The 17366-nt window shown below is 34.6% G+C and overlaps 1 protein-coding gene across 1 annotated transcript; it reads left to right on the top strand.

Annotated features, from left to right (window-relative positions):
• Positions 1–1975: 1975 nt before the first annotated feature.
• Positions 1976–16585, top strand: LOC140436384 (beta-galactosidase-1-like protein 2). The gene is made up of 3 exons (XM_072525139.1): positions 1976–2312; positions 6574–7227; positions 15534–16585. Exons 1-3 carry the CDS (start codon positions 2066–2068, stop codon positions 16547–16549), a joined length of 1917 nt encoding a protein of 638 aa, XP_072381240.1. The 5' UTR covers positions 1976–2065; the 3' UTR covers positions 16550–16585.
• The last annotated feature ends 781 nt before the right edge of the window (positions 16586–17366 follow it).

Here is a 17366-nt window from a genome sequence, read left to right as displayed (position 1 = left end):
AAATAGCGCCCTCTAGCTGGCTTCAATTCTGTCTTAATACGATCATAATGGTAAAAAGTATATTTTATTCTGTGGTCATAAAATAAGCCTTATGAGATTCACATAAGATGGATGACATGCGCCACACATAGGCAATTTACAGTTCCCCGTTTCGCGAGTTTTAATATTTCCTAACATTTATTAAATGTATTCGTTGGTTTGTAAATACTTTGCTAAATTCTGTTCTATCTGAAAGAACTTTCTGGTTGTCCCCATTATACAATTATACAAAACTTAGATAATAAATTTACGAAGATATATACAAGTATTATGTGATCACTCGAGAAAAGCAGTTTATGTAATAGTAGAAAAAACTCTTGAAGAGTAAATATTAAAACAAAGAGTTACAAATTACACTATCCTCCTCTGCGTGGGTCCTAGCCTCCTCAAGAATTTCTCTCCGGCCGTCCCTATCCATCGCCTTCCTCCGCCAAGCACGTATTTCCTTATTTTCATGTCTTCATCGACATTATCAAGGAACCTTGTTCTGGGTCTACCTCTTCTTTTCTGACCAATGGATCTATCAAGGAGCCTTTTTCTAGTAGGGTCAATTTGTTCCATCCGAATTACATGCCCTACTCACCTCAGACGTCTTATCTTAATATGTTTTAGGATATCTGGTTCCTGGTATATTCTAAATGTTCAAAGTCGTATCGTCTTCTCTACACTCCATTGTCATTCACTGCTCCATAGATTCGGCTTAGTACTTTTCTTTCGAAACATCGTAACATGTTTTCATTACTTTTTGTTAGAGTCCAGGTCTCTGAACCATATGTTAGTACTGGGCGTATTATTGTTTTGGAGAATTTAATTTTTGTATTTCTAGATATAATTGTGGATTTAAAGAGAAGATTGAACCCAACATAACATCTGTTTGCCATGCAAATTCTGCGGTTTGTCTCTGCGGTAGCATTATTTTAAATCTTAAGGAACGCTCCCAGTAATATAATATATACAGTACATATAATAAGTAGAGAATATAAAAAAGAAAACAAATACTATACTAAAAATAGCTTACCAAAGAAAAATTTAGAGTCCTTTCAACATCAAACCATAATAACGATATCGATACGTTTTTTGAAGGTATCTCTTGAGTTAGGAAATTATTCGAAAAGCCATTGAAATCGAAAAGCATCCCAATTTTCTCAATAAAAGAGATGACGTATCTAGTTGCCTTTTACATGGAAATCTCCTTGTATTTTCGCGCGATAGAACTTTCTGGAACAAGCCAGAAGAAAACTTACGTACTTACAAAGGCGAAAGGAGAATAAAGGATTGTATGAGTGCTTTTTCAAATAGTGTGAATTATGAATGTTCTTTTGAAAAACACTTTTTCAAAAACACGAACACTCAAAATAAACTTTTATTTGCACTAGCAAAGATTTTAGTTACAACTCAAAATATATTATTCAAACGTCAAATACAAATATAACAGATTATTATAACAGTAATGTCAGACTAAAAAAAGGAGGTTTTACAATGCTTTATTTATAATAATTCCATTTGATGAATTTGCTGTTTTAGTAAGTCGCAATTGATGTTGTAAGGCTCCGGAATATTCGGTGCTGATATGCGATAACTTCTTATTAAATTCGCGTGGTCGAATATACTGGATTCTAGCGGTCATCGTACTATAACTATATAGCTATCACTACACTATAAGTGTTTTTGAATGAACCAAATATGCTTGAACTGTTGTTTTATAACGTACTAATTTTATAAATACATTTTTATTAAACAATTAAAAAAAATCTTAGAAATATCTTTACAATATTGAAAATTAACCCTGTCACAGGGGGACACTGTTAATAATATGTATTGTTTTAATTATAATTTTTAAATACCAATTTTATCTGGTTCGATATATTTCAAGTGTTTTGTTTTAAATAGCAAAGCAGATAACCTTCTTATCGAGATTAATTCATTTTTATTAAAATGTAAAAATCTGATATACCTATATAACAGTTTTGTTTTTAATTGCAATTTGTTATAATATTTATTAGACAATACATCTAATTTATTAAGTATGGCATTAGAAACCTCTCTACCTACATTATACGAATATTATACCGGAAATGGTATTTCAGAGGGGTTGTCTGATAAACAACCATATTTCACCCTCAACAATAAAAATATTACGATATATAGCGGGGCTTTCCACTATTTTCGAGTACCGAGAGGACACTGGAGAGACAGACTGAGGAAAATGAGAGCAGCTGGGCTTAACGCTGTCGAGACATACGTCCCTTGGAATTTGCATGAATCACAACAAGGTATATATAAATTTTTAATAAGTTATTTTGCTATTCATAGAAAAAAATCTTAACGTTTTCCATACGATGACTTTTGTAAAACAAATTATAGTTTCATTATTCCTTCTTTTTCTTCATCACATGATTTATACACCAGTCTATCTGGAAAAATTCATTGATTTCGCGTAAAAATCTTATAAAAATATTTGAAGGTTCTCAAAGGTATATCCTCCTGAGACCTGACCTGATCTTTTTTTTTTTTATTAAATAATAGAAGTAGTATGATTTTTAGTATAAAAACACATGTAAATTTTTCTAAATTTTTATTTTTTTGCTAAATGTGAAAAAAACATGTCCATTCAAAAGGACATCAGCATCGCATCAATACAAAATTATTGTAAATGAAATTATTTAAAGCAATTGTTATTTCCCGTTAAACATAAAAATATGTGACATAATTCACAATAAACTTTTGTTTTATCCTTACAACCTGGAAGATTACATCTAACAGAATTTTTTAACTCGGATGCCACTGCAGGAATATGTTTTATCTTTCTCTTAGTAGACGTTTAAGATGATGTTCTAGCTTGTAACTGTTTCTAGTAACCAGTGTTATCTGATCATCTTGTCAATTAAATCTATTTTCCCCATGGATTCGTTGTACTTTTTAACAATGTTTGGTCTAGGTATCTCAACATATCGGGAGCCCTTTTTTGACCATCGCTTACATTCATCTAAAGGTTTTATTTGGGACGTGTACGAACTCATCACTATATAGCCCCTCATAAAATTATTAGACCCTCGGAGATATAGTAAACTGATCACTGGCATCCTTTGGAGATTGGTAAATTCATCACCGCAGATAGGTAAACTCATCACCGGGATTTTTGCCTCTTTTCTAATGCGAAAGATTGCCTCTTACCTGTTATACTTCGTTACCGGTTCGTTAAACAACATGAATTTTATTAAGACCTGAGAATATCCACAATTCATTTTTTTTTTTTTGACAAACCGCGTATACAACTTTTTTCAGGATGCAGTCTATTATCTGACTTGTGGGATGTAATTGGGTGAACATGTATTTAAAAATGGACATCAGATAGATTATAATAACATCAAAGTAGTAGAACAGGAAAGTAACATCACCAAAAGACTTTTTCTTGAAATGGCCTACATTTGCCAAAATAATAATGCAATGAATCATAGAACAGATATTGGTCATCTAAATGAAATGTTCTCCTATTTGTTACTACTAGATAAATGCAATAATAACACAAACAATAATTTATCAATTGACATTTAAAAGAATTTTGTCAGAATAATGTCATGTATTTATTTAGAATAATTAAGTGTTTTTGGATGTACAGTAATTTTTAAAATTTTTAAACATAAAAATAGGTTTTATATATTAAAAAAGATGAAAGACTATGATAAATTTTATCAACATTATAATACATCTTCGTTGATACAACCTCATTAAGTTTGTAAGTAGTGAATTTTTTAATTAATTATACCAACGCCAACAATTTATTCATCACATTTGTAGCTCCCTGATGAAGGACATAACCAATGTCCGAAAGCTTGGAATAAAAATTTAAAAGAGTACAAGTTTCATTTTTTATTGCTGCAAACCCACTATTTAACGTTTACTTCCTTACGTTGTCAGCAAATACTTCTGGTTCATTATATATATATATATATATATATATATATATATATATATATATATATATATATATATATATATATATATATATAACAATGTGACTTTAACAATTTAATTAGAAATCTCAAAATATAATATCAGAAAAGGTAATCTACAGCATCATCATATACAGTTAACTTAAAGAACTTAATTACACTGATTTTTTTCTGTTTGATCAGGATGATTCGCGAAAACCAGTGCGAAACAACTAAACAAAAACGGTATAACATTTCTACTCACCAGTTGTATGACATTTAGCCTTACACCCTTTCGTCGCACAAGTCCACAAAAGGCAATTCGATTTTTTTAGAGTCTTTCGCAATCAATTGAAATTTGAAATTATTGATAACCATCATTTTTCAAAAACCAATAAATTGCAGTTGCATTTAAGACATCTTATTTGATGGATTTGGATTATTCTGTGAAATTACCAAAAACTAGCCGTTTGCTGGGATTTTATGGTCTATACCTGATCCAGGCTGCAGGTAGGCCAGTGATCAGTTTACCAATCTCTTAGGGTCTATTTTGAAAACCCTACTTTTATGGCGGTGATGAGTTTGTACTATGTACGAGGGTATTTATGGTAATTGGTGATGAGTTTACGTGTACCCTTTATTTGCAGTGTAGTTGACGCTAGAATAACTGATTTTATATCATACCATTGGACTATGTTAATTTTTCCATCAGATCTTACATCTTGCTCAGAAGAACCAGGACCTAACCGACTCATCAGCTTATCCAATGTTACATGAACTGCTTTGGGTATTTGGAATCTCATTATTGTATCAGTTAAAAAAATATTTTAGTTTAATATGTACTGAAGTAAAGGTCTTCTTCTTCTTCTTCTTTTTATATAGACATGACTCTGTCTGTTTTTCAATGTGCCTCCAGGCAAGTAAGATGTCGTTCCATAATTTTCGTGGTCTTCCTACTGATCGTCTTCTAATTGGGGAATCGTCTCTTGCCGTCTTCACTAGTCTATTTGTTGTTATTCGGCTTATATGATCCTTCCATTCTACTCTTCTATTTCTTACTTAGTTCTTGATGTTCTCCACCTTGCATCTACGTCGTATATCTGTACTTCTAGATCTGTCCCATAGTGTCTTACCATCAATTTTACCATCAATTTTACCAATACCATCAAGTGTTTTTATCTCTGCTGTTTCTAACATCCTTTTTGTCCTCTCTGTGTTAGGTCTTGTTTCTGCCGCGTATGTCATTATTGGTCTGATGACTGTTTTGTAAATTCTGCCTTTCGTTTCTTTCCCGATATTTTCTCCATATTGTTTCATTTAGGCAGTCTGCGGCTCTGTTTACTCTATTCACTTGATCTTTCACTTCTGTTTCGAGCTTTCCGTATCTAGATAATGTGATGCCTAGATATTTAAACTCCATCACTTGTTCTATTATCTGACCTTCCAACTCCAATTTACATCTTAGTAAATTTGCTGTTGTAACCATGAATTTTGTCTTTTTTGGGGAAATTAACATGTTAAATTTTCTGGCGGTTATATTAAATAGCTGCAGCATACTTTGTAAATCATCTTCACTTTGAGAGAATAGTATTGTGTCAACTGCATAGCAGATTATTTTAAGTTGTTTTTCTCCCATTTGATATCCTTTTTTAGTTCTTACTTTTTTTATTGTTTCGTCCATAATCAGGATGAACAATAGAGGACTCAGGGAATCTCCCTGTTTTATCTTATTGCCAGCTTCAATAGGGTCGGTTAGTTCTTTTACTTTTACTTTTTTTGTGTTGTTTTTCTAGATATTTTCGATCGTTTTTATTATTCCTAGAGGTATCTCTCTTGTATACAGCAAGTGGGTAACGTCTTTTAATTGAAGTTTCATGCATAATAATACATAATACTTTATGTATGCCTAAGGACCTGACGTCCATAAAAATGGACATACCTGTTTTAGATAAAAAAACAAACTCAAAATGGGTTTCTAAGACAACTACATCACATAAATATATTTATAATATCGTATGTTATTGGACTAAACAACATTTAGGTTAATAGTCTAATAAAATTAGCTACTTATCATGAATTGTTTTTTCACAACTGCCCGCCATGTCTGTCACTTGCGATTAACAGGTTAATTAAGTTAAAATGTGTTTTCCGCAATACGGTGCGCTGTTGTCAGATTCACTAGTGTGTAATCTACGATAGACCGTGTGATTTAGATTTTGCTAAAAAAATATATAAGTAAATGTCCATTTAATTTGATATCACATCTCAGGAGGATATGAGGGTGAAGCAAGTGAGTAGGAGTGGTAAACTTTTGTGCATCTTTTCTTTTGGGTCCCAAAATTGACATTCTTAGTAAAATTTAGATTGTTCTTATGATTTTGGGAGGTTCAGTATTATTTTCATCTCTGACGACTGGAGTAAAGTCGCCTTCGATCGTAATATTTAGAGGACGAAAATCGTCTATTTCAGTTTAGTGTATTAGTAACAAACCTCCCTGTATATTTTTTTCATAAAATCCATAATACATGGAAAATGTATCTTAAATGTTAGAATAATACTAGAATCTCTCAGCTGTTATATAGTTTTTTTGCTTTATTTTTAGGTGTATTTGATTTTGGTAATGGTGGAACAGATTTCCAAGATTTTCTTCACTTGGAGGAATTTCTTAAAACCGCCCAAGAGGAAGATTTGTTTGCCTTGGTTCGAGCTGGGCCATACATAAACAGCGAATTCGATTTTGGCGGTCTTCCTAGCTGGTTAACCAAAACGGTAAAATATATGAGAAGATCAGCCGACCAGTATTTCCTGAATCATGTCAGAAATTACTTTAACGTGTTATTACCAATTCTGGCGTTGCTTCAGTTCCAGAAAGGGGGTCCTATCATAGCAGTACAGGTAGAGAATGAATTTGGGAGCAAACATTTCAACGACACGACCTATTTGGTTGCCTTAAAAAATATGATGTTGGAACATGGAATTATAGAGCTCCTTTACACGGCGGATCCTCCTCGAAATGGGAAGTTCGGTGCTATACCGGGAGTTTTACAAACTGCTAACTTTAACGGAGATCCAAAGGAGATGTTTGATCTGCTTAACACTTTCCAACACGGCAAACCTAACATGGCGATGGAGTCGTACACTGGATGGTTCGATCATTGGACTGAGACTCACCGTCATAAAAGACCAAGTGAATATAGAACTCAGCTAGAAGGAATTTTAGATTATCCAGGCTCAGTGAACATGTACATGTTTATTGGTAAGTTTATTATTTATATCTTCCGTTTGTTCTTCTGTAAGTGCTATTTTCGTTATGAAAGTTTGCAAACATCATCATTATCAGTGGCATCACAACTCGTTATAACACAAAGCTTTCTACAGAACAATCTTCCATTCGTCCTTGTATCTGGAAACTCTTCTCCATGCTCTAGTTGTATCTGTTCCGTATATGTGTCTTATTAGTTTAGAGAAATAAGATTTTTCTCATGACACTGACTCCGCCAAGCAAACAACAGTTGTTTTGAGTAGTATGGACTTCTAAAAAAGGACCTATATTTTTTTTCAGTCGATTTTTTGGACTTGATTAGTTATTAACAAATTAAATTCAAAAAACCGTAACTTTTGCTTTTTTCATCTGTCAGCAAAAAGTGAAGCATTTGAAACAAATTTGAGGATAAAAACCTTCAAAATGTCGTTTTTTAAATGTTTCTATTCCTATTTGTTGCTTAGAAACTTGCAAAATAAGTCAGAAATTTTCTTTTTTTAATAAATGGTATTAACTTTTTTAAAAATAAGCTTAGAACCTTCGTATTACATGAAATGTTGAGACTTGAAGTGCCTAAAATATGTTCAAAATTTCAAAGTGATAGGTTAAATAGTTTAAAAGTTATTTTATTTGTTTATCCCAAATAAAAATTTTTTGAACAAAATAAGTCAGAAAATAATGAAGTTATAGTAATTCTACGAGAAGCTCATGAAAGAAGAAGATTTATTATAACAATATTATTAAAAAAATGAAGAAAACAATTTTAAATATTGCAAAATCATTTTGCAAACGAATGTCGATTTTTTTTCTCATAAATAATTCGAATAACTTTTTAACCATTGCCTACAGAAAAATTATCTTGTCATATTTGGAAAGCTTCAATTTTTCACAAATTTAAAAAACGAAAAAATTGTCCTAATACAATTTGGGACGAAGTTAGTCCCTTTTTTTAATAATTCACAGCAGCTTTGTTTATAATAATTAAGATGTCTAATTAGCGTCATTTGAAAGAACGTTCTTTAAAGTTTTAGTGTACCAAATTTGACATCGTTCACAATCGAAATCGTCCACAAAGCTTCAAACTGTGGTCCTCAATGGATATAAGAAGAATAAAAGATAAGGAAACAAAGGAGACAATCGCAGGGATTCTTTCAGAAAAGCTAAGTAAAATGGAGCAATCATATTATTCAAAGGAATCACTTCAGAATATATGTGAAAACTTTAACAAGATCAGAGAAGAACATCTAATAGAAAATAAACAGAAGAGGAAAAGTTGGATGAATGACAATATACTGCAGCTCATGGAAGAAAGAAGAAAATCAAAGAATAACAAAAGCATGTACAAACATTTTCAGAGACAAATAAGAACCGAAATACGAAAGGCCAAAGAAAATTGGTAAAAAAGACAGTGTGAAGAGATATAGTTGTTGGAACAAAAACACGATACATTTAATATGCATAAGAAGGTAAAGAAGCAGCTGGTCTTCAAAAATCCAACACAGCTAGCAAACTGCAAGATCAGCAGGGGAACATCCTCACAAATAAAAATCAAGAAATTTGTATATGGACCAAATACACACAAGAACTGTTTGATGATCATAGGTCCGAATAATCTCCGTCCTCAACACCTATTACATATTATGTAATGACCACTTATCAATCACATCAGATGAAGTGGAAAAAGCAATATCACTACTAAAAGATGACAAAGCCCCTGGAACTGACAATGCGTATGCTGAATTCATAAAGCTATTTAATACCGACGGTACTTAATGACTAACAAAAATATTCAATGACATATATTTAAACGGAGTAATACCAAGATCATGGCTGAAGTCAACGTTTATTCATCAAATTTCGAAATTCAAATTTTATCATCTTGCAATGATTTCCGGAGCATCAGCTTAATGTGCCACATTTTAAAGTTATTTCTAAAAATCATACATCAAAAGATACGAGCCGCTTCCTATATCAGTTAGCCCACCTTTGGAATTTGCAGTTTAAGTCGATTACTGTATGATATAGCTTAGGTTGGTTGGCAGCACTAGGTGTAAAGGCAGGGAGGTCAGACATCAGCTATAGCAGGTTGACTAGGTTAGGATATACGAGGCGTGTTTTTTAAGTAAGTACCATTTTGGAATTAAAAAAAGACGTGCAAAGATATGGCAATAATTTTATTTTTACATGAAAGCCTGTACCTTAATCTACTTTTCTACATAATTTCCGTGAATATTGAGGCACTTGTCTTAACGTGGCACCAGTTTTTGAATACCCTCCTGATAAAATTCTGCCGCCTGACTTGTTAACCATTGCATCACAAATGTTTTGACTTCGTTATCGTCTTGAAGACGCTGACCGCCCAGGTGTTTCTTCAAGTGCTGGAATAAATGGTAGTCGCTGGGCGCCAGATCAGGGCTGTATGGAGGATGATCTAGAGTTTCCCATTTAAATTATTTGATGAGATCTTTGGTCTGATTAGCCACATGTGGACGGGCATTGTCATGCAGCAAAACGATACCCTTACTCAACTTGCCACGTCTTTTGTTCTGGTTCTGGATTGCACGACGCCGATTTTTCAATGTCTCACAATAAGACGCTGCATTGATTGTCTCATTACGAGGCAGAAACTCCACTAGCAATACTCCTTTTCTGTCCCAAAAAACTGTGCACATGATTTTCCGGGCAGAAATTGTTTGCTTAAACTTCACTCTTTTGGGTGATGATGAATGTCGCCATTCCATGGATTGTTGTTTCGATTCTGATGTGACGTAGGCCACCCACGTTTCGTCACCAGTAACAATTTGGTCTAAAAAATCTTCACCTTCACTGTGGTACCGCTCAAGGAAAGTCAATGCACTGCCTAAACGTTGAGTTTGGTGCAAATCCGTCAACATTTTTGGAACCCAACGTGAACACAATTTCTGGTAATTCAAGTTCTCGGTAACAATGCGATACAAAACACTACGAGAATACTGAGAAAAGCAGTCGGACAATGATGAAATTGTAAAGCGTCTGTTTTCTCTCACCTTTTCGTCCACTTTCTGCATCATATTTTTATTAACGACCGAAGGACGACCACTCCGTTCTTCATCATGCACATTTGTGCGGCCATCTTCAAATGCTCTCACCCATTGTCTTACCATTCCATCACTCATAATGTTTTGTCCGTAAACTTCAACGATCTCACGATGAATATTGATCGGTTTTACGCCTTTAGCACTAAGAAATCGTATAACAGCCCGTACTTCACAATCAGCGTGACTCACGATTGTTGGAGGCATCTTAAACACTGGAGTAAACAAGTATACAATGAAGAATCAGACTCTAATGGCGTCAGTGCGTAGACAAGAAATGTAGGTAACCAGCGCTCATGCGCGGAACGCCGACCGTAGCGCTGCGGCGGCGAAATCGCAAAACGGTACTTACTTAAAAAACATGCCTCGTAGAACATAGGTTATAAGATGAACACGTTGTGAAGAGACATAATAAAATATAAAAGTTAATGTGTGTGTCATTACATGACCATAATAAACATAATACATGGTGTCAGGTCTATAAGAACACTAAATTAGAATTCAGTTGTAAAGAACCTATAAAATGGAGTCTGCCAAGGCACCAAAAAACATCGTGTTCGATCAACACACAAGTCAAAATTATGAGAAGTTCATTAATAGTTTCTCTATTTATCTAACGGCAACTGGCCTGTGTAATAAAGATGACGAAATTAAAATTGCAATTTTCTTGAATTCAGCTGGCGAAGATGCTCAAGACATTTTCAGAACGTTAAAGTTTGTTAGTGACGAGGGAAAAAACTACGATACAGTAATACAGGCGTTTGAGGAGTATTGCAAGCCACTTCGGAACGAAACATATGATAGATATAAGTTCTTCAACAGAAGTCAAGGTGAAGATGAAGAATTTGATAGGTTCATGACAGACATTAAAATGTTAGCAAAGCTATGTAATTTTGGAGTACTAGAAGATTCGAGTAGTGAGTAGCATTCGAGACCAGACAATGCAAGAGAGATTATTAAGAGTTCCAAATTTGACGTTGAGCCAAGCCGAGACTCACTGTAGAACATCAGAAGCAAGAAAGTTTCAATTGAAAGATCTTAGAAGAGAAATGGAAGTTAATAGCTTAAGATGCAGAGGAAATAATAGTTTTAAAAATTGTGCTATAAGGAACATAGGTGCAGATAATAGTAATACCTCTAACAATCAAGATTACAATTGTTTAAAATGTGGGAGACGGACATGGTCCAAGAAGCTGCCCAGCTTATGGCAAAATATGCAAAAAATGTAATAAACCAAATCATTTCCAGGTAGGATGCAAGTTTTCTAATTTAACTAATGCAGGAGTAGCCTCTAGGTCTGCTAGTACTAATCAAAGAGTCTATAAGGTTACACATGATAGTTATGACACAGCTGTAGGTGATAGACCATATATAGACAGTATCTTATTATTAGATAATATAAATTGTAAAAATAATAAAGTCAACCAATTGACAGCTGATGTCTGATCTCCCTGCCTTCACACCTAGTGCTGCCAACCAACCTAAGCTATATCATACACCTAAAACAACCTAAAACTCAGAAATCTGTTCTTAACTCATGGCATTCCTAGCGGTCTTGTTGCAGACAATATGCCATTTGGCAGTTGTGAGTTTAAAATTTTTTGTGAAAGTTGGAATATAAACCTAATCACATCTAGTCCATTATATCCAAGGTCAAATGGACTTGCCGAACGTACTGTAGGAATCTGTAAAGGCATATTAAAAAAATGTAATGACTCTGGTAATGATGTGCAGCTAGCACTCTTAGAATATAGGACCTCGCCGTTATCAGGACTAAATATTTCTCCTTCAGAATTGTTATTTAATAGACTCTTAAGAACAACATTACCAGTATGCAGTAAAATTTTAGAAGACAAGCCTACAGTGGAAAGAAATGAAATAAGGAAAAAAGGGTAGAGAGGAAGCATTATTATGATAGACAGGCGAAGGAAAGAGATGGGTTTTATAAGAGACAAAGTGTAATGCTTGAGAAAGACAGGGTCTGGGTGCCTGCAGAAATTATAATAAACATGAGAGTCCCAGGTCCTATATTGTAAAGAATTTCGAAAATAATGAATATAGAATATAGACCGTTTTTCGACTTTCGACTTGTTAATAACTAAATCCAAAAAATCGACTGGAAGGCTTCTACGAACAACTAGAAATCTTAATTAAGGCAACCAAAAAGAATGAAATAACACTTATAATGGGAGATTTCAACGCGAAAGTAGGACGAGGCAAAACAGGAAAGGTAGTGGGAAATTTCGGACTTGGTGAAAGAAACGAAAGAGGAGATCGTCTAGTTCAATTTTGCCAAGAACACAACCTAGTACTTACTAACACTCTCTTTAAGCTCCCGCACCGTAGACTCTATACCTGGAAATCACCGGCAGACTCACCTGGTAAAATAATCAGAAATCAAATAGATTATATCGCTGCACCAATCAGGTTTAGAAACTCCATCAAAGCCGTAAAAACTTACCCGGGTGCGGACGTAGCATCAGACCACAATCCGGTGGTATGTAAGTTTGAAGTAAAGTTAAAAAAGCCAAATGTAAAGAACAGGCTCGAAACGCTAGATATTAGGAAGCTTTCCAACAATAATATTAAACAACAGATGCAGGAGAATTTAAATACCGAAATATCAAAAATCCTTAAAAATACCAATGAACCGCTGGAAAAGTGGAGTGAAATTAAAGAAGAGATTAGGACTTCAAGCACTAAGTTTTACTACCTGATAAGAGAAAAAAGAAAGACTGGATAACTGCAGAAATCCTTGACATGATGGAAGAGAGACGGATATATAAAACTAAAGATACTGCCAAATACCGCGAAACCCATAGACGAATTAGAGCTGAGATAAGAAAAACTAAAGAGAAATGGTTCTCGGAGAGATGCGAAGAAATCGAACAGTGCGAAAAGGTATACGACTATCACAATATGCATAAGAAGATAAAGGAACTCACAACAAAGAAAAGCTACAATATTTTATCGAAAGGGCTATGCGATGATAATGGAAATCTACAACTAGACCCCGACAAAATAGTTAGAATCTGGGAAACTTATGTGGAACAACAATTTAATGATGACCGTCCTAGTGGGTATACACTGAGCAATGATGATACTGGCCCTTCTATTCTAAAATCAGAAGTGGAGAATGCTATAAAGGGTCTTAAAAATATCAAAAGACCAGGCAACGATAACGTATACGGGGAAGTATTGAAAATGCTGTGCGAAACAAACAGTCAATTTCTAGACTCACTCGTCAGACTCTTTAACAATATTTATAACAGCGGGGAGTTTCCTGAAGACTGGCTAGAGTCAACTTTTGTTGCCATACCGAAAAAACCAAAAGCAAAGTCTTGTGATCAACATCGGATGATAAGTCTAATTAACCACATTTCGAAGGCATACACCAAGGTTATTTACAACAGAAAAAAATGCGAGGATAACATTGGAGATTCGCAGTTTGGGTTTCGGAATTCTCTTGGGACAAGAGAAGCACTTTTTAGTCTACAGGTACTCATCCAGCGCTGCAGAGATATGAACAAAGACGTGTACATATGCTTTATAGACTACGCAAAAGCATTCGATAACGTAAAGCACGAAAAGATAATTGAAGTTCTCCATAAGATCGGAGTCGACTACAGAGACATTCGAACAATAGCGAGTCTCTATTGGGGCCAAACAGCTAAAGTGAAAGTAGGATCTACATTGACCAATAAAATTGAGATCAAGAAAGGGGTACGACAGGGCTGTATCTTGTCTCCTATTGTCTTTAATATATACTCAGAAGAAGTATTTAAGACAGCGCTGGAGGAAAGCACAGAAGGCATAAAGATAAATGGAGAAATAATTAATAACATAAGGTATGCTGATGACACTGTGATTCTAGCAAGTAGCATGGAGAAACTGAGTTGTCTAATGAGTAAGATACAAAAAACAAGTGCACAATACGGACTCAGACTAAATATCACAAAAACCAAATGGATGTTAGTAAGCAAAACCCAACAACCACCACAGCAACTGATATTAGACAATGAAAGAACTGAACACGTGGATTCGTACATCTACTTGGGAACAACAGTTAACTCAAATTGGGATCAAGCGAAGGAAATACGTATAAGAGTAGAAAAGACAAGAGCATCGTTCACTAGCATGAAGCAAATTTTCACCTCTAAAAGCCTCACCCTACCTCTCAAAATTCGACTTCTGAAATGTTATGTATTCCCGGTTTTGTTATATGGAATGGAGGCGTGGACAATGACCGCAACATTGATGAAAAAAGTAGAGGCCTTCGAAATGTGGGCTTACCGACGTATATTACGTATATCCTGGACTGAGCATGTGACCAACGAAGAGGTACTACGCCGGATAGTTAAAGAGAGAGAGGTAGGAATAAGTATAAAGAAAAGAAAGTTGGAATACTTGGGTCACGTTATGAGACATAATAAATATAGGGTACTACAACTGATCGTTCAAGGGAAAATAGACAGCAGAAGGGGTCCAGGGAGGAGAAGACACTCGTGGCTCCAAAACTTGCGGCAATGGTTCGGATTGTCATCTGCTGAACTATTCAGATCTGCCGTAAACAAAGTCAGAATAGCCATGTTGATTGCCAACGTTCGGAACGGACAAGGCACATGAAGAAGAAGAAAAAATCGACTGCAGGAAACATAAGGTTCTTGTTATAGAGGTCCATACTACTCAAAACAACATTCGTTTGCCTGGCGGGGTCAAAGTCACAAATAGGGTGCTTTTTTGCTTGTTTCCCTGAACTATATCAATAAATGCAAAACTATCCTATTTTTACAGGCTACTATTCTGGGTTTGAATTTTTCGCTACAGCTGTTTATCTGTTGGTAGAATCTTCGCGAGTCTTTTCTGTTATAGTGGTTAACAATCTCATTTAGAACGTTTTCGTATTGCTTTTTTTTTCCTTCTATACGTTCTTTTTTCTTCTCGTCGAAGTTTTTTATATTCTTCCATGTTAATCTCGTTCTGTGTTGTAAGTCTCTTATATGGTTCATTTGATGTTGGCTAATAGATATACATTATTTGTCGAACCAATCTTCGTTTCTTCTGGCCTTGTTAGATTTGAAAATGCTGCTATGTGCATAGTTTTTTTATACTCGTTTCAGTGTTCTTCTATGCTTAGATTTATATCGATTAGATCTTAGGGGCGTAGCAGGGGCTACCGTGACAATATTTCTGATGTTTTCACTAAATCTTGAATTTAATTTTTAGGTAGTACCAGTTACGGTTTTACTAATGGAGCGACATTGTCCAAAGATAATGATAATTCTGGATACCAACCAGATACCACAAGTTATGACTACGATTCACCAATTACCGAACATGGCACATCCACATTAAAATACGACTTAATCAAGGAAGTAATAGCCGCCCGTAATAAGGTCCAAACTCGTCTGCCAAATTTTCCTGATCTTAAACCTCTCATAGCATACCCCGAGATAACACCAGTAGGACAATTACCGCTTTCTCAGGCAATAAATCAAGTACAAACCAAAGTGCAAAGTACAGATATTTTACCCATGGAAAAACTAGATATAAATAATGGTAACGGACAAAGCTTTGGATATATTGTCTATAGGAAAACAAATGTCGATATTCCAGCTAACGCTGTACTCAAAATTTCTGGGTACGTAAGAGATACCGTTTTGGTACTTATTAATGGAAAGTTAATTTCACCTACCCCGAAAAGTGCTGCTGATATAGATGGCTTTGGATTCTGGCGAAAACCTGATTCAACCCTTACTCTTACTAATACAGCGATTCAAGGCGCCACTCTTGAGTTGGTTGTCGAAAATTTCGGAAGAAGCACCTTGGCTGTGTATTCATTCAAAGGCTTAACTGAAGATGTTTCGATTAATAACATCAAACTTACTAATTGGGAGATAATTCCTTTGGAATTTAAAAAGAACTACAACCTAGCTTTGTACAACTGGCAGTCAGTACAACAATGCGAAGATAATCCTGCGTTGTACAAATTTAACCTCCATATTGATGGCGAACCTAGTGACACCTATATAGACATGCGTGAATGGAAGAAAGGAATAACTATAGTTAATGGATTTGTTCTTGGGAGACATTTCTTCGTCGGGCCTCAACAGACTCTCTACTTGGCTGGACCGTTGTTAAGATCTGGCGATAACGACATCGTTGTGTTTGAACACTATACTGCTCCGTCTACCTTGAAATTTTCAGATGAACAAATATTCGGAGCACCCACTCAAAATTAGTTGTATTCTTGACTAAAAATATATCGTTCCAGATTTTGTCTAGTTTATTTTTGGTTACCTTTTATACGACAAAGTTATACAAGGAGACCAAGGTATGTTGTACCAATAATTCTTTACCCCGCAATTATTTCTTTACTTATGTTTTTTTTTCGCATACATGTATTACAATCCAGTATCCATCATTTTTGTCTCAACAAAAGCATGATTCAATCATCAATGTATAAATAAGAGAGTTACATTGTCGAACTAAACAATAACATGAAGACAAATACTATAAAAAATGTAAAATATATCAGAAACTCATTGTCGATAGCTTATTTATATTTATTAATTTTCAATTTATATAAATATTTCTCTTCAGAGTGAAGGATGATGATGACCTACCAGCTTTTTTAAAAAGCACATTTCGTAAGATAATAAATGACATGGGTTTTGAATATGGTAAAAGAGGTCGAGATTCGATAATGATGGAGAAAAAGATATCATATCCTGTAGACACAAGTACCTCAGACAAATAAAAACATTGAAGAAGAAGGATAATGTAAGCCTTGTTTATATCGACGGGTCTTGGACTAACGTCGGTGCTACAGTCAAAAAGAAATTGAGGGACACAACGATCAATAATAAAGCTCCAATCCAAAGAGGTCCTCGGTTTGTTCTTCTTCAATTTCATTAAGATAATCCACTTTAAAGATTGAAAACGCAAAAAAATTACACTTGGTAAATAATCAAAAATGTTTATTATCTACACAGATATGTTGCAGATCGAACTATAGTTTTTTAATTTTGGAGACAATTAAGTTCTATGCCTCTACAG

This window comes from Diabrotica undecimpunctata, chromosome 3 (assembly GCF_040954645.1).
Source record: "Diabrotica undecimpunctata isolate CICGRU chromosome 3, icDiaUnde3, whole genome shotgun sequence".
NCBI lineage: Eukaryota > Metazoa > Arthropoda > Insecta > Coleoptera > Chrysomelidae > Diabrotica > Diabrotica undecimpunctata.
This window is presented reverse-complemented; position numbering and strand designations above follow the sequence as displayed.

What these genes read in the sequence shown, in the direction of transcription:
- LOC140436384 (XM_072525139.1), top strand. Translation starts at nt 2,066, where the DNA reads ATGGCATTAGAAACCTCTCTACCTACATTATACGAATATTATACCGGA. An exon ending in TTTGCATGAATCACAACAAG is followed by an intron (nt 2,313 to 6,573) that starts GTATATATAAAT and finishes CTTTATTTTTAG; the next exon opens with GTGTATTTGATTTTGGTAAT. An exon ending in GAACATGTACATGTTTATTG is followed by an intron (nt 7,228 to 15,533) that starts GTAAGTTTATTA and finishes TTTAATTTTTAG; the next exon opens with GTAGTACCAGTTACGGTTTT.